Source organism: Dermacentor andersoni, chromosome 3 (assembly GCF_023375885.2).
Source record: "Dermacentor andersoni chromosome 3, qqDerAnde1_hic_scaffold, whole genome shotgun sequence".
Lineage (NCBI taxonomy): Eukaryota > Metazoa > Arthropoda > Arachnida > Ixodida > Ixodidae > Dermacentor > Dermacentor andersoni.
The window spans coordinates 155,883,749-155,900,015 of NC_092816.1; the positions used below are offsets into that span (position 1 = coordinate 155,883,749).

The window sequence follows — 16,267 nt, forward strand, 5'->3', positions numbered from 1 at the left end:
TCCATGAGTTTCCCGACGCAGCTGGCAAGTGCTATAGGCCGATACGATGCCAGTTCGAGCGGCGACTTTCCTGCTTTTAGTAGCGGTACCAGGCGGCTGCGTTTCCACTCCTGTGGGATGACACCATCTTGCCATGAACTATTAAAAAGGTTGAGGAGTTCTCTTCGTGCTCCTCGGCCTAGGTGGCGCAAAGCAGTATATGTTATGCCATCGGGCACTGGTGAAGACGAACACCTACAGAGCGCCATAGCAGCTTCTAACTCTTCCATAGAGAATGGAGCCTCCATACTGGTATCTCGTGGACCGGGGATGTCGCTTAAAGCCATGTCAGGGACTAAAACTGTGCCGCCGGCGATTTGCGCGCAAAATTCCTCTGCAACGTCTATCTGACGGTGGTTTTGATAGAGAGCGAGGGCGTTAAAAGGGTGTCGTTGCTGGTGTCTTGCGCAAAGACCCCGTAGGGTACGCCACACACGGGGCAATGGCTTGCGGGGGTCTAGTGACTCGCAAAAGCATTTCCATCTGTGATCCGCTAGCTTATCCATTCGGCGTCTTATCTTCTTTTGCATGCGCCGAGCTTCTCTGAGGTCAAGAATTGACTTTGTGCGCCTGTACCTCCTTTCAGCACGGCGACGTATTGTACGAAGCCTTTCCAATTCAATGTCATTCTCTGTACGCTTTTTCGAATGTGTGAAGCAACGCGTGCAATCTTGCATTGCGTCTACAATTATGTCTTCTAATCTGTGTGCGATATGTTTCTTGCAGGTGTCTTCTACTCGATCTTGAAAGACTGACCAATCGCTTTGGCGAGATACATCCGGTAATGCGGCGTCTAGACCATTGATTATCACATAGGTCGGATTAAGATCACTTCCATGGGTTTCAATATCAGTGAACCACTGCACGCTCGAAGTCAGGCAACGTGACACCAAAGTCAAGTCAAGGCAGCTACTGTACGTTGTTCCTCGCAGAAATGTCAGACTTCCGTCATTTAGAAGACACAGGTTGTGACCTGATGCAAATGATATTAGTGACCTGCCCCTCGAATTTATCCTGGAGCTTCCCCATATATGGTGGTGAGCGTTGAAGCCCCCTGTTATTATCCAAGGACCGGGAGTAGTAGAAGTAATATCTTCTAGTCTTTTGCTGTCAAACTGACTTGTTGGGGATGGGTAGACGCCAATAATTGTAAAAGACAGCCTCTTCTTTTTCACACTAACACAGACGTATTGGTTACCGTCGTGTGGCGCTACGGGTTGCGAAAAATACGTTAGGCCCTTGCGAATGTAAACCAGAACCTTAGTACTACAGACACACGTTGTTGAAACAAAAGGTTCATATGCTGATAGTCTTATGGAGGCTGGTAAGTTCGGTTCACAGATCACCAGTATAGGAAAGTGGTAGTCAAACACGAACTGTCGAAAATCCGAAATACGTGACCTTAGGCCTCTCGCATTCCATTGGAATATGGAGGCACTTCTGAAATCATCCCGGAACGATCGCTGTTGCTGTCGATGAGCCATGGTTCTGCTGTAGAAGTTCTCGAGCACTGGATTTCTGAAGGCTCGCTAGAACCGGATTGATGGCATCCAGCACTTGCAACGTACTTCGAGCTGTTGGTGTCTGTATCTTGTCCAGAATAACACGAATAGCACTCACCAGAGAGCTGATCATGACAACAATTTCTTGATCTTGGTCTGTCAGTTTATCAGGAACAGTCGAAGTGTCCCTTGCTGTAGAAGTCTGATTTCGCTCAGTAGGAGCATGTAGCCTCGGGAGTGCAGGCCACGCGTCAGCAGCAGGGCTGTTCGTTGCATCTTTGTCCTTTGAGCTGACTGCGTTTGGCCTGGGCGGAAGAGTGGGTGGCAGTGTACGTGGCTGGCGCTCTGCAGAGGCTTTGGAGGTTCGTGATCGACGTCGGCGACGCGATCGTCGCCGCCTAATAGATGTTGCTGCTTCTCGGTGAGACGAGTGGTCTCTAACCATTTTCTTCAATATTGCCATTTCCTTGCGAATTAAAGGGCATTCCTTCGAGGAGGCATCGTGAGGGCCGCTGCAGTTTGTGAACTTCAGCACACTTTCTTCCCATGTGTTAGTGGTGTGGGGCCCAGTGCAGCGAGAACAGGCGGTAGTGTTCTTGCACACACTACTCACATGCCCAAACTTCATGCACTTCCAGTATTGCAGCGGTTTTGATATGAAGGGGCGAACTGCGTGTCGGAAGTGGCCCACTTTTACATGCGATGGTAGGGATTCGCCTTTAAATATGATTTTGACACACCGTGACGTGCCGAGACGAAACGCGTTTGTGATGATGGTGTTTTCTGTAGCTGGCTCGATTAAGATCGACAGATCGGAGTCGACAATGGTCTCATCAACATCGTAAATTACGCCACTACTGATTTGTTTGCCCAGCGGAATATGACGGCGGACTTTCATCCCGTCAAGTTCTGTGACATTGCGCAAAGAATCCAACGCAGCCGCGTGTTCTACGTCAATCGCTAGGACCTACTTACGGGTGTTCACTCTGATGTCTTTGATTTCATTCGGAACCAGTGCCTCTAGATGTCAAGACACGGCTTGCCTGTTGAGGCGTCTCAGGTTGTCAGTTGCGAGAACTGGCGTGAACAGGATGGTGAGCTCCTCGGTATTCCGCGAAGATCTCACGGTGTACTCACTCGAATTCGAGGATGCGCTGAGAAACCTTCGTTTTGCTTTACGACTCCGCACCAGCTCGAAGGCGTCGTCACAAGAATCTTCACCGCTGACATAGTACTGCATGGTGTCGTCGCTGTCAGTGTCGCTCTCGGTGCCGTTGCGCTTCCTGGAGGCAGCCGCCGCGGGCACTGCCGACTCCGGCGGACGCGCGTTAGACTCCATCCCCATCGAAGTTAAGGAGGAAACAGCAGTTCACTGGCAAAGTCTAAGAAATCCACAAAATAAGTAGAGCTGGAAGACTCGGTGTTCTGCCTTTCAGGCAGAACACCGAGCGCTGAACACCGAGGCAGAACACCGAGGCTGAACACCGAGGCAGAACACCGAGGAAATAGCAGTTCACTGGCAAAGTCTAAGAAATCCACAAAATAAGTAGAGCTGGAAGACTCGGTGTTCTGCCTGAAAGGCAGAACACCAAGTCTTCCAGCTCTACTTTTCTTCTCTTCAAGTGCACGGTAGGTACTGTTCCCGTTTTTCTTTCATCGCATAATTTATGTCGTTTGGCAAGAAACCTTTGTTTTCGCACCCGCTGCGGTATAGCCTAGCGGACATGGTATTGCGCTGCTGTGCTCGAATGGTTCGATACCAGCCGCCGCGGCTGCATTTAGATGGGGCGAAATGCAAGAGCACCCGTTTATACTTAAGTTTAGTTGCACGTTAAAGAAGTACAGGTGATCGAAATAATTCGGGAGTCCCGGCTAAGGCGCCCCTCATAATCAGATTGCATGGAAATCCGGGGAATTACTTTTTTTTAAAGCTTCATTTTAAACGCTTTCCTGCTCTAACTCCTATACGCTCTGTTACACCCTCTTCACATTGCGTCACCCTCTAGCACCACATTCTTCATGCAATGAGACTTTTGCGGGTGCGGTTAGAAGACGAGCGAGCACGAAATCCCGCGATAGAGCCGAAGCAAGGCGTCGCTTACAACACATGTAGAGGCACTCGAGCGGTGTCCTACCCGCCGTGGTTGCTCAGTGGCTATGGTGTTGGGCTGCTGAGCACGAGGTCGCGGGATCGAATCCCGGCCACGGTGGCCGCATTTCGATGGGGGCGAAATGCGAAAACACGCGTGTACTTAGATTTAGGTGCACGTTAAAGAACCCCAGGTGGTCGAAATTTCCGGAGTCCTCCACTACGGCGTGCCTCATAATCAGAAAGTGGTTTTGGCACGTAAAACCCTATAATTTTTTCGAGCGGTGTCCTTCCGTCCTACGGCCGCCAACCTATAATTGCCTTTGAGGGCAGAAGATGGTCAAGTAAATGTGAGCCAGTATTGTGTGAAGATTCCTGTCGCTTGATTCTATTCCTTTCTAATCAGCAACCGTTCACGACTCGCCTATTCTGGTGACAACGTGGACGCATCATCTCTCGGACCATCGACGAAGCGCGGAAATGTATATCAATGGAATAGTTAAAGTGCCCCGGTCAGGGAAGAAGGAAATGACTTGGAGAGAACAAGGCGCCACATGATAGACGTCGAACGTGTCGGCCCAGCACGTGATCGTCACATCAGAGTGCGCGGTACGTTTTAGTGCACCCGCTCTGCAGCTCATAGCCCTGCAATAATTACTAGAGGGAACTCTAACTCTGCAATCGGTGAGCCACCATGGGAATGATGGGCAGTACACGGATTGATCTGATCGTCGCGCTTGTGGATTGAAACTTTCTTGTGGCTTTTTGTATTATGCCCTTTATCTGCCTTCATTATCCTAAATTTCAAGCAATGTACACTTGCATGAATGCAGAGGACCCTGTGAACAGACGTGATCGCTATAGAGAGACACAGGAAGAGAGAGAGAAAGAAATAGAAGACAGGAAAGGCAGGGAGGTTAACCAGACGCACGTCCGGTTTGCTACCCTGCACTGAGGAAAGGAGGTATGGGGATGAAGAGAGAGAGGGGAGAGAGAGCACAGTTTCGCGCACAGTTGAAGGTTCGCAGCGAGTCTACACACGGTTCCCAAGACCTGTCGACTTGAGGTATTTCAAGAGCGCTTTCGTGGCTTTCTGTGCCATCGACGCGTACGGCCAGGGTCCAAGGATCTTCATTACGGGAAATGGTCTAGAGTCCAGCTGGTTCAGTGCTGTCAGGAGAACTTCGCGCTTGACGTCGTATTGAGAAGAAATACATAAAATGTGTTCAATCGTTTCTGTGCTTCCGCAAGAGGCGCACATGGGCGTATCCGCCATTCCGATGCGGAACGAGTGGGCCTCCATAAATGCCACCACAAGCCCGAGGCGGCACAATACTGTCGCCTCAGAGCGGGAAATTTTTGATGGCATTTGCAGCTTTAAGGATGGATCCAGCCGGTGAAGTAATCGCTGTTAATTGCAGCGGTTCAGCCTGTCGTGGTGGGCAAACCGAAACGTGCCGGACGTCTCAACGCGCGCCGGCTTACCTGCGAGAAATTCATAAAGGCGTTCTATGCCACTTGTCGATGCATGCGTCTGTGGCGTAATGATTTCAATATCAAAGCTCCCGCGTTGGAATCCTGACGTCGAACCACTTAATTAAAGTTTATTTCATTATTTATCACACGGCACCTTGTCGAAAATGATCGATTTAGAATGTCACGGATGCGCTTGAAGCCAGAGGAACGAAGTTTAGGCAATCAATGCACTACCCATCATTCCCACGCTGCCTGAACCGCCCCGCTCAATTGCAGATCCCGTAGACACTATCGCGAGAGCTCCCGCTAGTAATAATTGTGTGAAACTGTTTGCTGCAGGCAGAGTCACGGCAGAGATATAGTGCCTAGAATATAGCAGATAAGTCGAGCAAGCGCCACGTGGATTAGAAACTACCGGGAGCCACATATTCTCGGCCAATACGCCTAGTCTCAGGCGTCCCGTGTCGGGCCGACCTTACGAGGAAAAGAGCGAAGGGAACGGCATCACGGAGAGCCGGCTTGTCGAGGCCGGCTGCGTGACGCAACGCCCTCTCCTAGTTTATTTACGTCCTCCATGTTACGTAGCAGAGTGCTCTGAAGTTCGTGCCTCTCGGGGTCTACTTGCACCTGTCACTGAAGAAAATAGGCGAATACAAAATGAACTGTCAGACTGAACAGAACAACAAATCACTGCCAGCCTCAAGATGCAGCTGACGCTGCTTATCACGACTGCGCATGGGCTGTGTTAAAAAACATGCAGATGCAAGGGCTGTGTTCTTTGCGCATTAATTTCCAGCCTGATCAGTTTGAAGCCTTTGTACGGGGCTATTTTTAGCACTTCATCGCGTATTGTTGATGATTGCTCAAAGTCACACGAACGCTAAGGGTTGGCGTCCATAAAGGTATTGTAAGGCGATTGTTCGAAAAAGCTTCTTCGGTTAGCATAATGAATAAATCGCTGACTAGCTTAGAATAGGCAGGTAACCAGAAAAAAAGGCAATAGGAACAAAAGTGTCAGCGTTTTTCATTAAAATGTCGTTTGAAATTCATTGTGCACTTGAAATCGATATTCTAGTGCAGGCGGCGTTACAAAAAAAAAAAAAAAAAAGAAAACATTTTGTTTTTCGCTGCCTACCCTTTTCATTTGCCCAATTGGAAAAGAATCACGATAAGAGCAGTGACTGTTAATCGGAAAGCCGACCAATAAATCACGCTTCTCGAAATCACAAACATCGCTAGGAAAATAGTTTTGCTATTACAAATTTTTTTTCCATATGTTTTTCCCCTTACTGCTGCCACCATAAAACATCTTGGAGTTCTTTCATTTCATTTACTGACGTCTTCCCATGCACGATTATATGTAGTGATGGAGGACAGCTTCAACACTATGCACCAACTTAAACATATGCGAGCCCATACGCTTTACAAGGTTAAGTGCATAATCAATCGTAGTATAGTACATAAAGATAAAGTTATACATCGCTTACTATGTATACAAAGAAGCTAAGCGTGTAATTCTAACACATACCCACACGCACAAAAAAGGTATATTTACCACTAGGGCATCGTCGGAACAGTAGATATCGAAGCAAAATCCATTCGGAGGACTGTATACATTTGGGAGGACACCCGTAAAAATGTTGGCTGCCTTTCCTGTGCAAAGTAAAGAACAAGCACCACGGAATTTCTCTTTAAGTATGTAAATTCGGAGCACAGTGCACAGTGCGAGGGACAGAAATGTAGTGCAGAAAATTATTAGTTGTAAATTAAAGACATGTACACGGTGTCCCTGTCATACACCAAAATTAAAAAAAAAAAATACGCAAATGCCACGTGACAGAACAAAGGTAATGTTGTTTGCCGTCGCTTGGAGATACTCGGAGTTTTTTTCTTTTTGCATTTCGCCTAATTACATAATTACAGTTAATTAAATCATCAACACCTCAAATATTATAATTAGATGAAAAGCGCCAATGAGAGCATTGTAGAACAACATCAAAGAACTCCCGATACAGCTTTCCGTTGCTGAGTACGTGCTGCATAAAAGCGTTTTTTTTTTTTCCGAAAGTGAAAGAAGCCTTCGAATATATGCAACATTGTCGCGCGCGGCAATTTCGCGTCTTCTATTTTACATCTAAGTTTCTACATCTTCATCTGCGCTGCCACATTCCTAATTTGTTTCATCTTATTTTGCATGTGCTGCCAAACGCACACCGAATTGAACTTACCGAGGTTATCACTGGCGCTCCAAATAAACTCCAGCCGGTGGTCCTTCTTGCGTGCTCTGAAATCTTGGTAGTCGATCCGGCCGAAGAAGTATCCATCCATTCCCATCTGCAAAATAATAGAAAGAAAGAAAGAAAGAAAGAAAGAAAGAAAGAAGGAAAGAAAGAAAGAAAGAAAGAAAGAAAGAAAGAAAGAAAGAAAGAAAGAAAGAAAGAAAGGAACCTGTAGCTCATAGCTCGGTGGATTTAAATATTTTTTTTTTTGAGTGAGTCCCAACGCAGCTCACACAAGGAGATAAATTTGCAAAATAATTTATTCTTTGCCTAGTTGGTTGATACTCAGTGAAGGCATTGTAGCGCTAACAAAACCGCCACACACAAACACACACAAAAAAACAAGACCGCCGCTGTGTATATATACGGTCTGTCCTGCGTCTCTTTCAGTGGCGCTACAATGCAGCCACCACGAAATGCACGGCACCGCCCAGAATGCGTAGCTGTCACGCGATAGCTAGCGAAATGTGATGCGCAGTAAGCCTTACACTGTTTTCCGCTATACCAGTTCGAGTAAACATTCGCAGGGGCGCACCATCGATCGCCCTTTCCTGATAGAATAAAGCTTTAGTCAGTGACACGCTATTTATTGTGCGAGCTGTCTTCATTTGTGTTGGTGGCACTTCCCGGTGATGCTTTCTCTTTTATCCTGCCTTTCGATTATTATTATTATTATTATTATTATTATTATTATTATTATTATTATTATTATTTCGAGGAGGGATGCCTTAGAGAATATTATAAAAGAATAAAACAAAAAGCTGATAGAAATGTCTGCAACCCTACATCGTTCGGGAAGTCCAGCAAAACTCCGTAATGACATTAATCTGTCGCGTCTAACCCCTGGCTTCGTTTTGAATTCTTTCAGCGTGGTGCTGGTTCGTAGATCAGCTGCAGAGCGTGGCATTGGCCATTCATGTAGCTCTCGAGGTGCATTGTCTTTTCTGCTGTAGCAGTGACAGAAGCGTAATATTACGCGCACTGTTCTTGAAGAGTTTCGAGTGGTGTCCGTTGGAGTAAACATTCACTTAATTGGTTTCGCAATTGTGAGAACTTATTTTATTCACTCAGTATTTCCTTGAAAAAATATCCACAGCGTGAAGGTTAGCTAGAGTTTAGACAGACGTGCTTAAATAGAATTGTTTTACTCACTGAGTTGCAAATTCACAACATTCAGGTTCATGCCCCGCGCATAAATAATAATCATGTTCCTGTCGCGCAAAGCACACGAGTAAAACTTGCGCGTTTGCCCTTATAACAACAGGGTGCAAATCCGCGCGGAACAGCAGAACGAACATCAATAAAAAGCTATATGTTGTTAAGTGACAAGGAACGTTACTGAGCAATGAGTAAATATTGTTCGTGTTGTTGCATATTGACAGCCGCAAAAAAAAAAAAGAAGAAACACTTTTCCAGTTCTTCTGTCGTAACGAAGTCAACTTGAAGAAGCCGCCTTCTGTATAAAGACAGAAAGTGTAGTAAAACGAAAGCGCAAAAAAAAGGGCGAAGGGAGCGCTTCGATTCTTGCTAATTATAGCCCCATGAGAACAACCTACAATGAAGTGAATAAAAGCACGAGTGAAATTTACTGTTGTGTTTAAATCAAATACAGAAAAATTGGGGAAAAGAAAAAAAAAAATTGGTTTAGGCTAGTCGATTCATTTCGTAAGTGTAGGCAGGGAATTAGAGTAGACGAAAGTACAAATTGCCGCCGCTGGGAGGCAAATTGGCACGTTCATCATTGCGCGTGCGCATACAGGCTGAGTAGATTCAGCCTCCACGGAAAAGCGAAAACTACAAAAAAATTGGCATGTACCATTGTAGCGGTCCTGTCAAGCGGTGCCATACCAGCTTTATGTGGTTGATTTAACGTGAACGGAATAATCAACCGGTCAGCAATCCAGATAAGCAAGAGACGTTTAGAGTATCGGTGGAAAAAAAGCACGGAAGAGATTGATAGGACCGGATCCGGTACAGGCACACGTAGCGGTACAGGTTAGATAGACAAGTTTTGGGGAAGAGAAATAAAATGAGCGAGATGTATACAAAGATGCTAGAATGAAAAACAAGTATGGCATACCTGAGTATAAGTCAAGCAGGCTGTAGGTGACCATTTATCATCGCCCCGTTTCAAAGAGGATGCCGATAAATCATCATCGCGTTCACAAGTAAAGAACAAAACGATTCTTTGTTGGCAGGATGATGATTTATCGGCATCCCCCTTGAATTGGGGTGGTGACAAATAGTCACGCATATCCTGCTTGAATTACTCAGGTAAGCTACACTTGATTTTCATCCTAGCATTTTTGTATACATCTCGCTCATTTTATTTCTAAGTTGCCACACGGAGGAAAGAAACGAGTAGGAGGGAGATTCGTGGGACGCAATTGAAGCCCCAAAATGTCGGCCCAACAAGTGATCATGTAAAGGGGTAGGTTTTTCCATCGCCGCTCAAGCTTCGCTTATAAGCGCGCTCCTCAAAAAAAAAAAAAAAAAAAAAAAAAAAAAAAAAAAAAAAAAAAACCAAACTGGTGAGACCGCAGCCTCCGGCTGGCGCACTTATACGTTGCAACGAAGACAATACGTGTGCACGTTGAAATAAACGACCGACGCTGCACGAGCATATCGAGTGAAAATGCATACATAATGGTTACATACAACATATTACATACATGATACGTTATGGCGAGCCACAGATCCGAAAATAGAGCTTTCTGTCGAAGGAATAATTAGAAAAAGAAAAGACATCTTCATGCTTGAAGCCCACGAATTGGAATTATATCAGATATATTTCAGATTCTCAGGCCACGTCCAAACGTATACAGGTGGGTCTTGTCAAGGTGGTTCTTCTATTTCAGTATTGGTCATTCCAGAAAGCAACCTTGAACAGACCTAAAAACTAACTCGTGTGACCTCACCAACTACAACAGAACCTTTTGCCGAGTTATAGGTGCTACGGCACATAAACACAGCAAAAGAACGGGGGGAAATAGGTATTCTGTACGATTCCCAGGCAGCATTATCATCTCCTAGTAATGTCGACATCAGTTCGCCGAACTCGACTTTCATTTATGAGGCACTAAAACATCTTGCAAGAGTAGGTATAGAACTTGACATAATATTGTTTATTGGATGCATGGTCACTGCAACATCCCAGAGAATGTAGCAGCTGATGAGGCGGCACAAGCGCATAAGGACATTGTGACATCAGGGGTTTTCTGTCACACAGAGAGTTGCGCCATATGTTGAGAGAGACTTCGGCACACAGTTGTAAAGAAACATGGTATGATTCACGAATTTCAGTATTATTTACCATTAACCCTTGCCTTGTTATTTAATACCACGAGCACTACATACTAGCAGATCTTTTGAAACATTAGTTTACCACTTGAGACTTGGTACCGCGTTTACAAAACATTTTCGAGATAAAATTTGTCGCGCTTATAGTCCGCAGTAATCCGAACTTGGCAAAGCACCCCAACAAGTGCATATAACGTCTACCAGGGACAAAGCACACTGGGTCGAGTCCACTGTGCGCAGGGTTCATCACGCGTTCGCAAAGAAAGCTTCCAGTTTAAGATAGGTTTACGAGAACAATAAACCATGCGGTGGTGGAAACTTTTGATGGAGTCTAATGGCATATTCTGGAGGTCGTCTGAGAGCGCTCTGGCCGAGCTGCGAAGGTGTTGAACGGCAGCAGCCTTGCAGCTGTATTATGAGAACGACCAGGTATGTAAGTTATGACCCGGTTTCCTTATCGTCGGTCGAGCCTGCTTACGCTAGCAGTAACCTAATTAGTTCCTCTTCTACATTAACTTTGCAGCGCTGCCAAAGCGTTCTGAAACGACCACCCCAATGCGACCTGTTCGACCAGGTTGACTGACCACGACGTCTTTCTTACCTGCGCCAGGAGGGAGGCGTATTCCCTGGAGTGACCAAACGGGTCAATCTGCCATCCTATCCTAGGCACGCCGCATTTGCCGAAAGTGTCCTTGAGCTTGCGCAAGCCGTAGGTCATCTGATCGATTGTGTTAGTGTAGTAGACGCCGGCCTCGTCGTTCATCACCCAGCCACCGCTGATGAACTCCAAGCGACCTGCAGGATGCAGACTACATGAGACGGCACGCTTTCACGAAACTATATCACGTATTCTTTTTTAACTCATGCAACGTTATTACCATATACTTGACGTAACGAGTTTCATAATTTTCTAATATAACAATTACTTTGTCTACACGGTAACGCTTAGTGTAATTAAATTGCAGACCACTAGTCGAGTGTCAGTGGTCTGCAATTCGCATTCGGCACAGGGATGATGATGATGATGATGATGATGATGATGATGATGATAAAAATGCTATTATTAAGGGATGGCTCGAAGGCCTATTAGGTGGAATAGGTAGAGGGATTAAACATGCACATGGTTCCCCTCCTTTCCACACCAGCGTTCTGCAGCAATGCCTCGACCACCTCAACACGGCAGGCTTGCAGATTTGGACACCTACGACCTCGGAGCGTTTCTCTTATAATACATTTTTCTCTCTATTTTGGAAGCACTTTTAACCGGCCTTGACAGACGATGAGAACTGCTACTCAATTCTTCGCTTAGTGCATCCTACGAGTTCTCTGACATTGACAGAAGTTTTTGACCATTGTAAACATATATATGTTTTTATCTGTATGATACGTGAATAATATACGCGTGTGTATTTACATTCTAACGCGCAAACAGTATTTTTAGGCCTGAATAACATGCAGCTTACAGAATATACAGTTACAAAGTGCGTGCCGAGGAAATAGAAATGCAGCCGAGGACGACAATGAGTTAGGAGGAGTGACGAAACTAGGAAGTTTCCAGCTATAACTTCGAATATGCTACCGCAAAACAGACGTAATTGGACATCGCTGATAGAGGCTTTCCTCCTGCAGTGGACATAGAGTGATTATGAGCATCTAATTTTATTTTAATATACATTGCAGATGTGCCCACCTTTTCAAGGAACGTGAACGTTTGCTGGCGTTTGTCACAATTATCATTTAAGTAGAAATGGCTAACGAATGGAGAGGGCGACGAGAGCACGTCCCCTAGGTGTTGGCCGAGAAACTTAAAGGGTGCTTCTATGGCTCGACAGCGATGTCCACTTAGGACGCTATTGCCTGGATACCAGCTATGGGCAATTCTTCTGTTTTTTAATGGCCCGACTGGCAGCGCCTTCCCCCTTGTTCCAGCTACAACGAAGTACTGCACTTCACACAGGACTCAGCCGCGAGCATCGTGGCGTTGAGCAACCACAATCTTATGCACAATGCGTTCGCACCTTACATCCCCGCCCTCCAGCGCACACATCGAGCGAGCTTCAAGTGTTGCTGCTGCTGTTTTCACAGGGAACGAGAGAAGATGACCGGGCAAAATTTTGAAAGCTTATTGTTGGGGAATACAAACAGCGGGTAAGAGCTGCAGAGGACTGATTGGAAGAGCCAGTTCGACTGGTTTTATTTACAGCATTTTTACAATGTCGATCGAGGTTGCCAGGAAAGTAACGCGAAATAATTAGACTTTTTACCATTCGTTCAATTACTTTCCTTGGACACTAATTGGTCACTGTAATCGATTACAATTTTGAACGAGGCAATTATAATTGTAATTGGTTACCTTTTTTTCTGTAACGTGCAAGTTGGGCTAATAGGGCTGTTGAACAAAGTCGTTTCGAGCGGGCCATGGTTGCATACAGAGCCCGAGGTTTATATGTGAGCACTCGCTTTGCTTTGGCACATTCTCTTATACCTTGATGCTCATTTTGCGAGCCCGTAAGTAAACCAAGGTTGCCTAGCAATCTTGAGCAACACTTCCACGTGCAATATTTTGCGGTTGTGAGGATACATTAGAGCACCTTCCGCGCCACGGTACAACTTCGGCGGTCAGCGATGCGCCCTGCGAGCTATGGCTTAAGCCGTTTGGATAACAGAGCGCTTTCGAAGAAGGAGATCCCCGGACCTCCGCCTAAGCAGCCTCGCATGCACAAGGCCACAAAGCCAGATTGGGCTGCTAGACGGCGACTGGACTGTACAAACGCCTGTTACTGTTAGAGAACCTTCCTATGCGAGTTTGTTGATACCTGCCTCTACCTTATTTTTCTGATATCTGTTTTGTCTCATCTATCTTTCCCGCTCCCCCAAGTGTAGGGTGGCCAACAGGGCACGTCCTTCGTTAACTTCCCTGCCTTTTCCTCGCCTTCGTCTATGTCTCATTCTAGCAATTATAATTTTGTCGAGGTCGTTAGTCGCTCCTGTTTCACTCTGTAAAAAGCAGCAGTCTCCACAAGTCAGTCTAGCTCAATTCAGGTTCCACTCTTTTTTTTTGTTTAACAGAACTCAAAAGAGCTATGAGAAGCAGCACATCAGCTGAGGGAAAGGAAAGTGGAACCTTATTTAGGTACCGTGCCGTGAGGCTTCAGAAAGTCGGAAACTGTACTGTTTCATTAAGACCTTAGTGAAAGTTGGGGGGGCGAAGTGAAGGAGTATATGCTTAGGTCCTTCCGCTCGTCAGAAAGAACCACTTCGTGGTGCCTCTGCATAAATATATTCGCGGTCAACTTCTAAGGAAATAAAGGATGCATATAAGCTGCGGATGCAAAACGCGCCCAAGTAAGAACGCTCTTGAAAAAAAGTCCTCGGATGCTGATTTGGATTAGTTTAACCTGGAAAATAGAAAACAAACGTCTTACTTGCTGCTTCGCTTATATATTGAAATAAAATGCGAAGTGTGCTACCTGAGTGTTAACATTGTAGTCAATGCCATGAGGCGGGCTAGTTGGTTGCTAGAGCTTTGCTAGTTGGCTGACGCTTGACTTATATTCCAGCTTTTCCCTTCAACGTTTGTGCAAATGCGAAACCACACGTGGCACGTGGAAGCTACAAGATTCATCGTCTTTTTGAAGAAGTAACAATTACGGCGCAAGAAAACAGAATAAGGAGTGAAGAGGACATGGACGAGAGGGACATATACGCCATGCACAGGAACGTTACCGGACTGCACGAGCGCGTTGAATCGCTCCTTCTTGGTCTCGTTCAGCTTCTTCCACCAGAGGTTGAAGAAGCCTGTCTCCACGAAGATGAACCGCCTGCTCGGGTCTTGCTCCAGTTCCTCCAACACGCTCTCGAAGATATAACGCACGCCAACGTTGGCGTAATCATTTTTGGCTGCGAGAAAAAAAAAAGAAGACACAACAGCAGCGTTAAAAAAATTATGCGTATCCAACGGCCACGTTGGAATCTACATGAAGGGATACTTTCGTGAAGCGTTTAATTACATGCTACAAAATTAAATTCTATAAAACTAAATGCCACGCGTACAGCTGTCTTTAGTGTCATCTATGCAATGTGTAAGGTGATGCCTATGCGCCATACCGGTCACAACTTTAAGGTGATGCAACAGTTATCTTTATGCGCTACACCGATCACCATCTAAGCCGGGATGCCAACAGCAATTCACGAGAATGCACGCTGCGAGACTTCGATGCAGTGACGTTACAAAGAGGAAGGCGATGTTTGTCGGGGGAAGAATGTTGAGATGTATGATGGGAGAAGGAAGGCGCAAGGCTAAGGTTGCCTTAATTTTCACATTTCATTCCTGCGTCTTGGCCTAATAGCAAACTACGCACGCGCGCATGCACTCGTGTGAACGTGGTTTCGTGCGCACGCGACGTGACGCGTGAGGCACGTGCCTATTCGGCAAGACAGCAGCAGCAGCCGTGGTCATGTCGAGGAGGGTCGCTATAAAAGTGGAGAAATGTGAAAGTTGTGGGTTCCGTTCCCACCTGCGGCAAGTTGTTTTCTCATGCACTTTAATTTCAATTAATTTATCGTTTCTTTATTTCATTTATTAAGCACAAGTTTTTTCCCCTATGTTGTCCTTGGTGTGAGTGTTTGTTGGCTTCTTATTATATGACTAATAAAAATCGGGCCCTTCGGTTAATCCCCGGTCTTCTCGTTCAAATATATATATATATATATATATATATATATATATATATATATTTACGCACACTAAAAGTACAACATCAGCACCAGTCTGCGTGCAGTTTGAGAGTTCTTGTTCACCCGAAAACGTTAGAAAGTACGCTTGGCTTAACGAGAAAAAAAAGAAACAGGACCGAACAAGAACGAAGGTAAATGTTCACTCACTTCCATAGAAGTACTGGTCAACCGTCTTTAGCCATCCCAGATCCATGTGTGTGTGGGCTAGCAAGTGGACGTTCAACATACCCGGCCTGGTCTGTGGACAGCTCTGAGAAAGAAAATATACCATGGTAGTGGACTCTACTCGTATATTTCGTAAGGCGCAAATGAGGAGGGTGCGTAGCTCTCGCAGGTACAAAATAAGGAGGCTGGAACGTAGGTCGGCACAAGGTGGCCTAGCTCCTGTTTTTGCAGGGCGATGTTTCATGAGTTCGGTTAGGAAAGATGCTAACGTGGTAAACCAGTGAAAAAAAAAAGTCAGTGCCCTTACACTCTGTGAAGAAGAATGACCAGCGAAGCTGTGTATGCAGGCCCCTAAATGGCGAACTTCGCCTCCGCCGCGGGTCGGCCCGGCATAGCACTATCTTCGGCATGGGCCCACGCATGGGGAGTTTTGTGTCTACACACGGACACGATCCTTGGGGAACTAACCCTTAACAGGATCGCCGAAAGATTACGTCTTCATGTCAGTTAATTAGATGATTAGTCAATTACTTGACTAATGAATTAATTAATTTAATTATTACGACGACGAACGCTGGGGCAGTGGCATGGGGGTGTTCAAGCAGTAGCGCAGAGGTGTGCCAACGAGCCAGCTTTGAAAGACCAAGACGCTGGAGCCAATCATGATCATGATAGTTTTG

At 45.8% G+C, this 16,267-nt stretch overlaps 1 protein-coding gene across 1 annotated transcript in view; it reads right to left on the reverse strand.

Annotated features, from left to right (window-relative positions):
• LOC126524580 (lysosomal alpha-mannosidase-like) overlaps positions 1-16,267 on the reverse strand; it is a 72,385-nt gene that overhangs the window by 48,014 nt on the left and 8,104 nt on the right. Inside the window, exons 2-6 of the mRNA XM_050172881.3 lie at positions 15,570-15,672; positions 14,412-14,585; positions 11,287-11,480; positions 7,335-7,440; positions 6,662-6,759 (exon numbers count right to left, since the gene is read on the reverse strand). Coding sequence (XP_050028838.1) covers positions 6,662-6,759; positions 7,335-7,440; positions 11,287-11,480; positions 14,412-14,585; positions 15,570-15,672 — 675 coding nt within the window. The remainder of the gene's footprint in view (positions 1-6,661; positions 6,760-7,334; positions 7,441-11,286; positions 11,481-14,411; positions 14,586-15,569; positions 15,673-16,267) is intronic.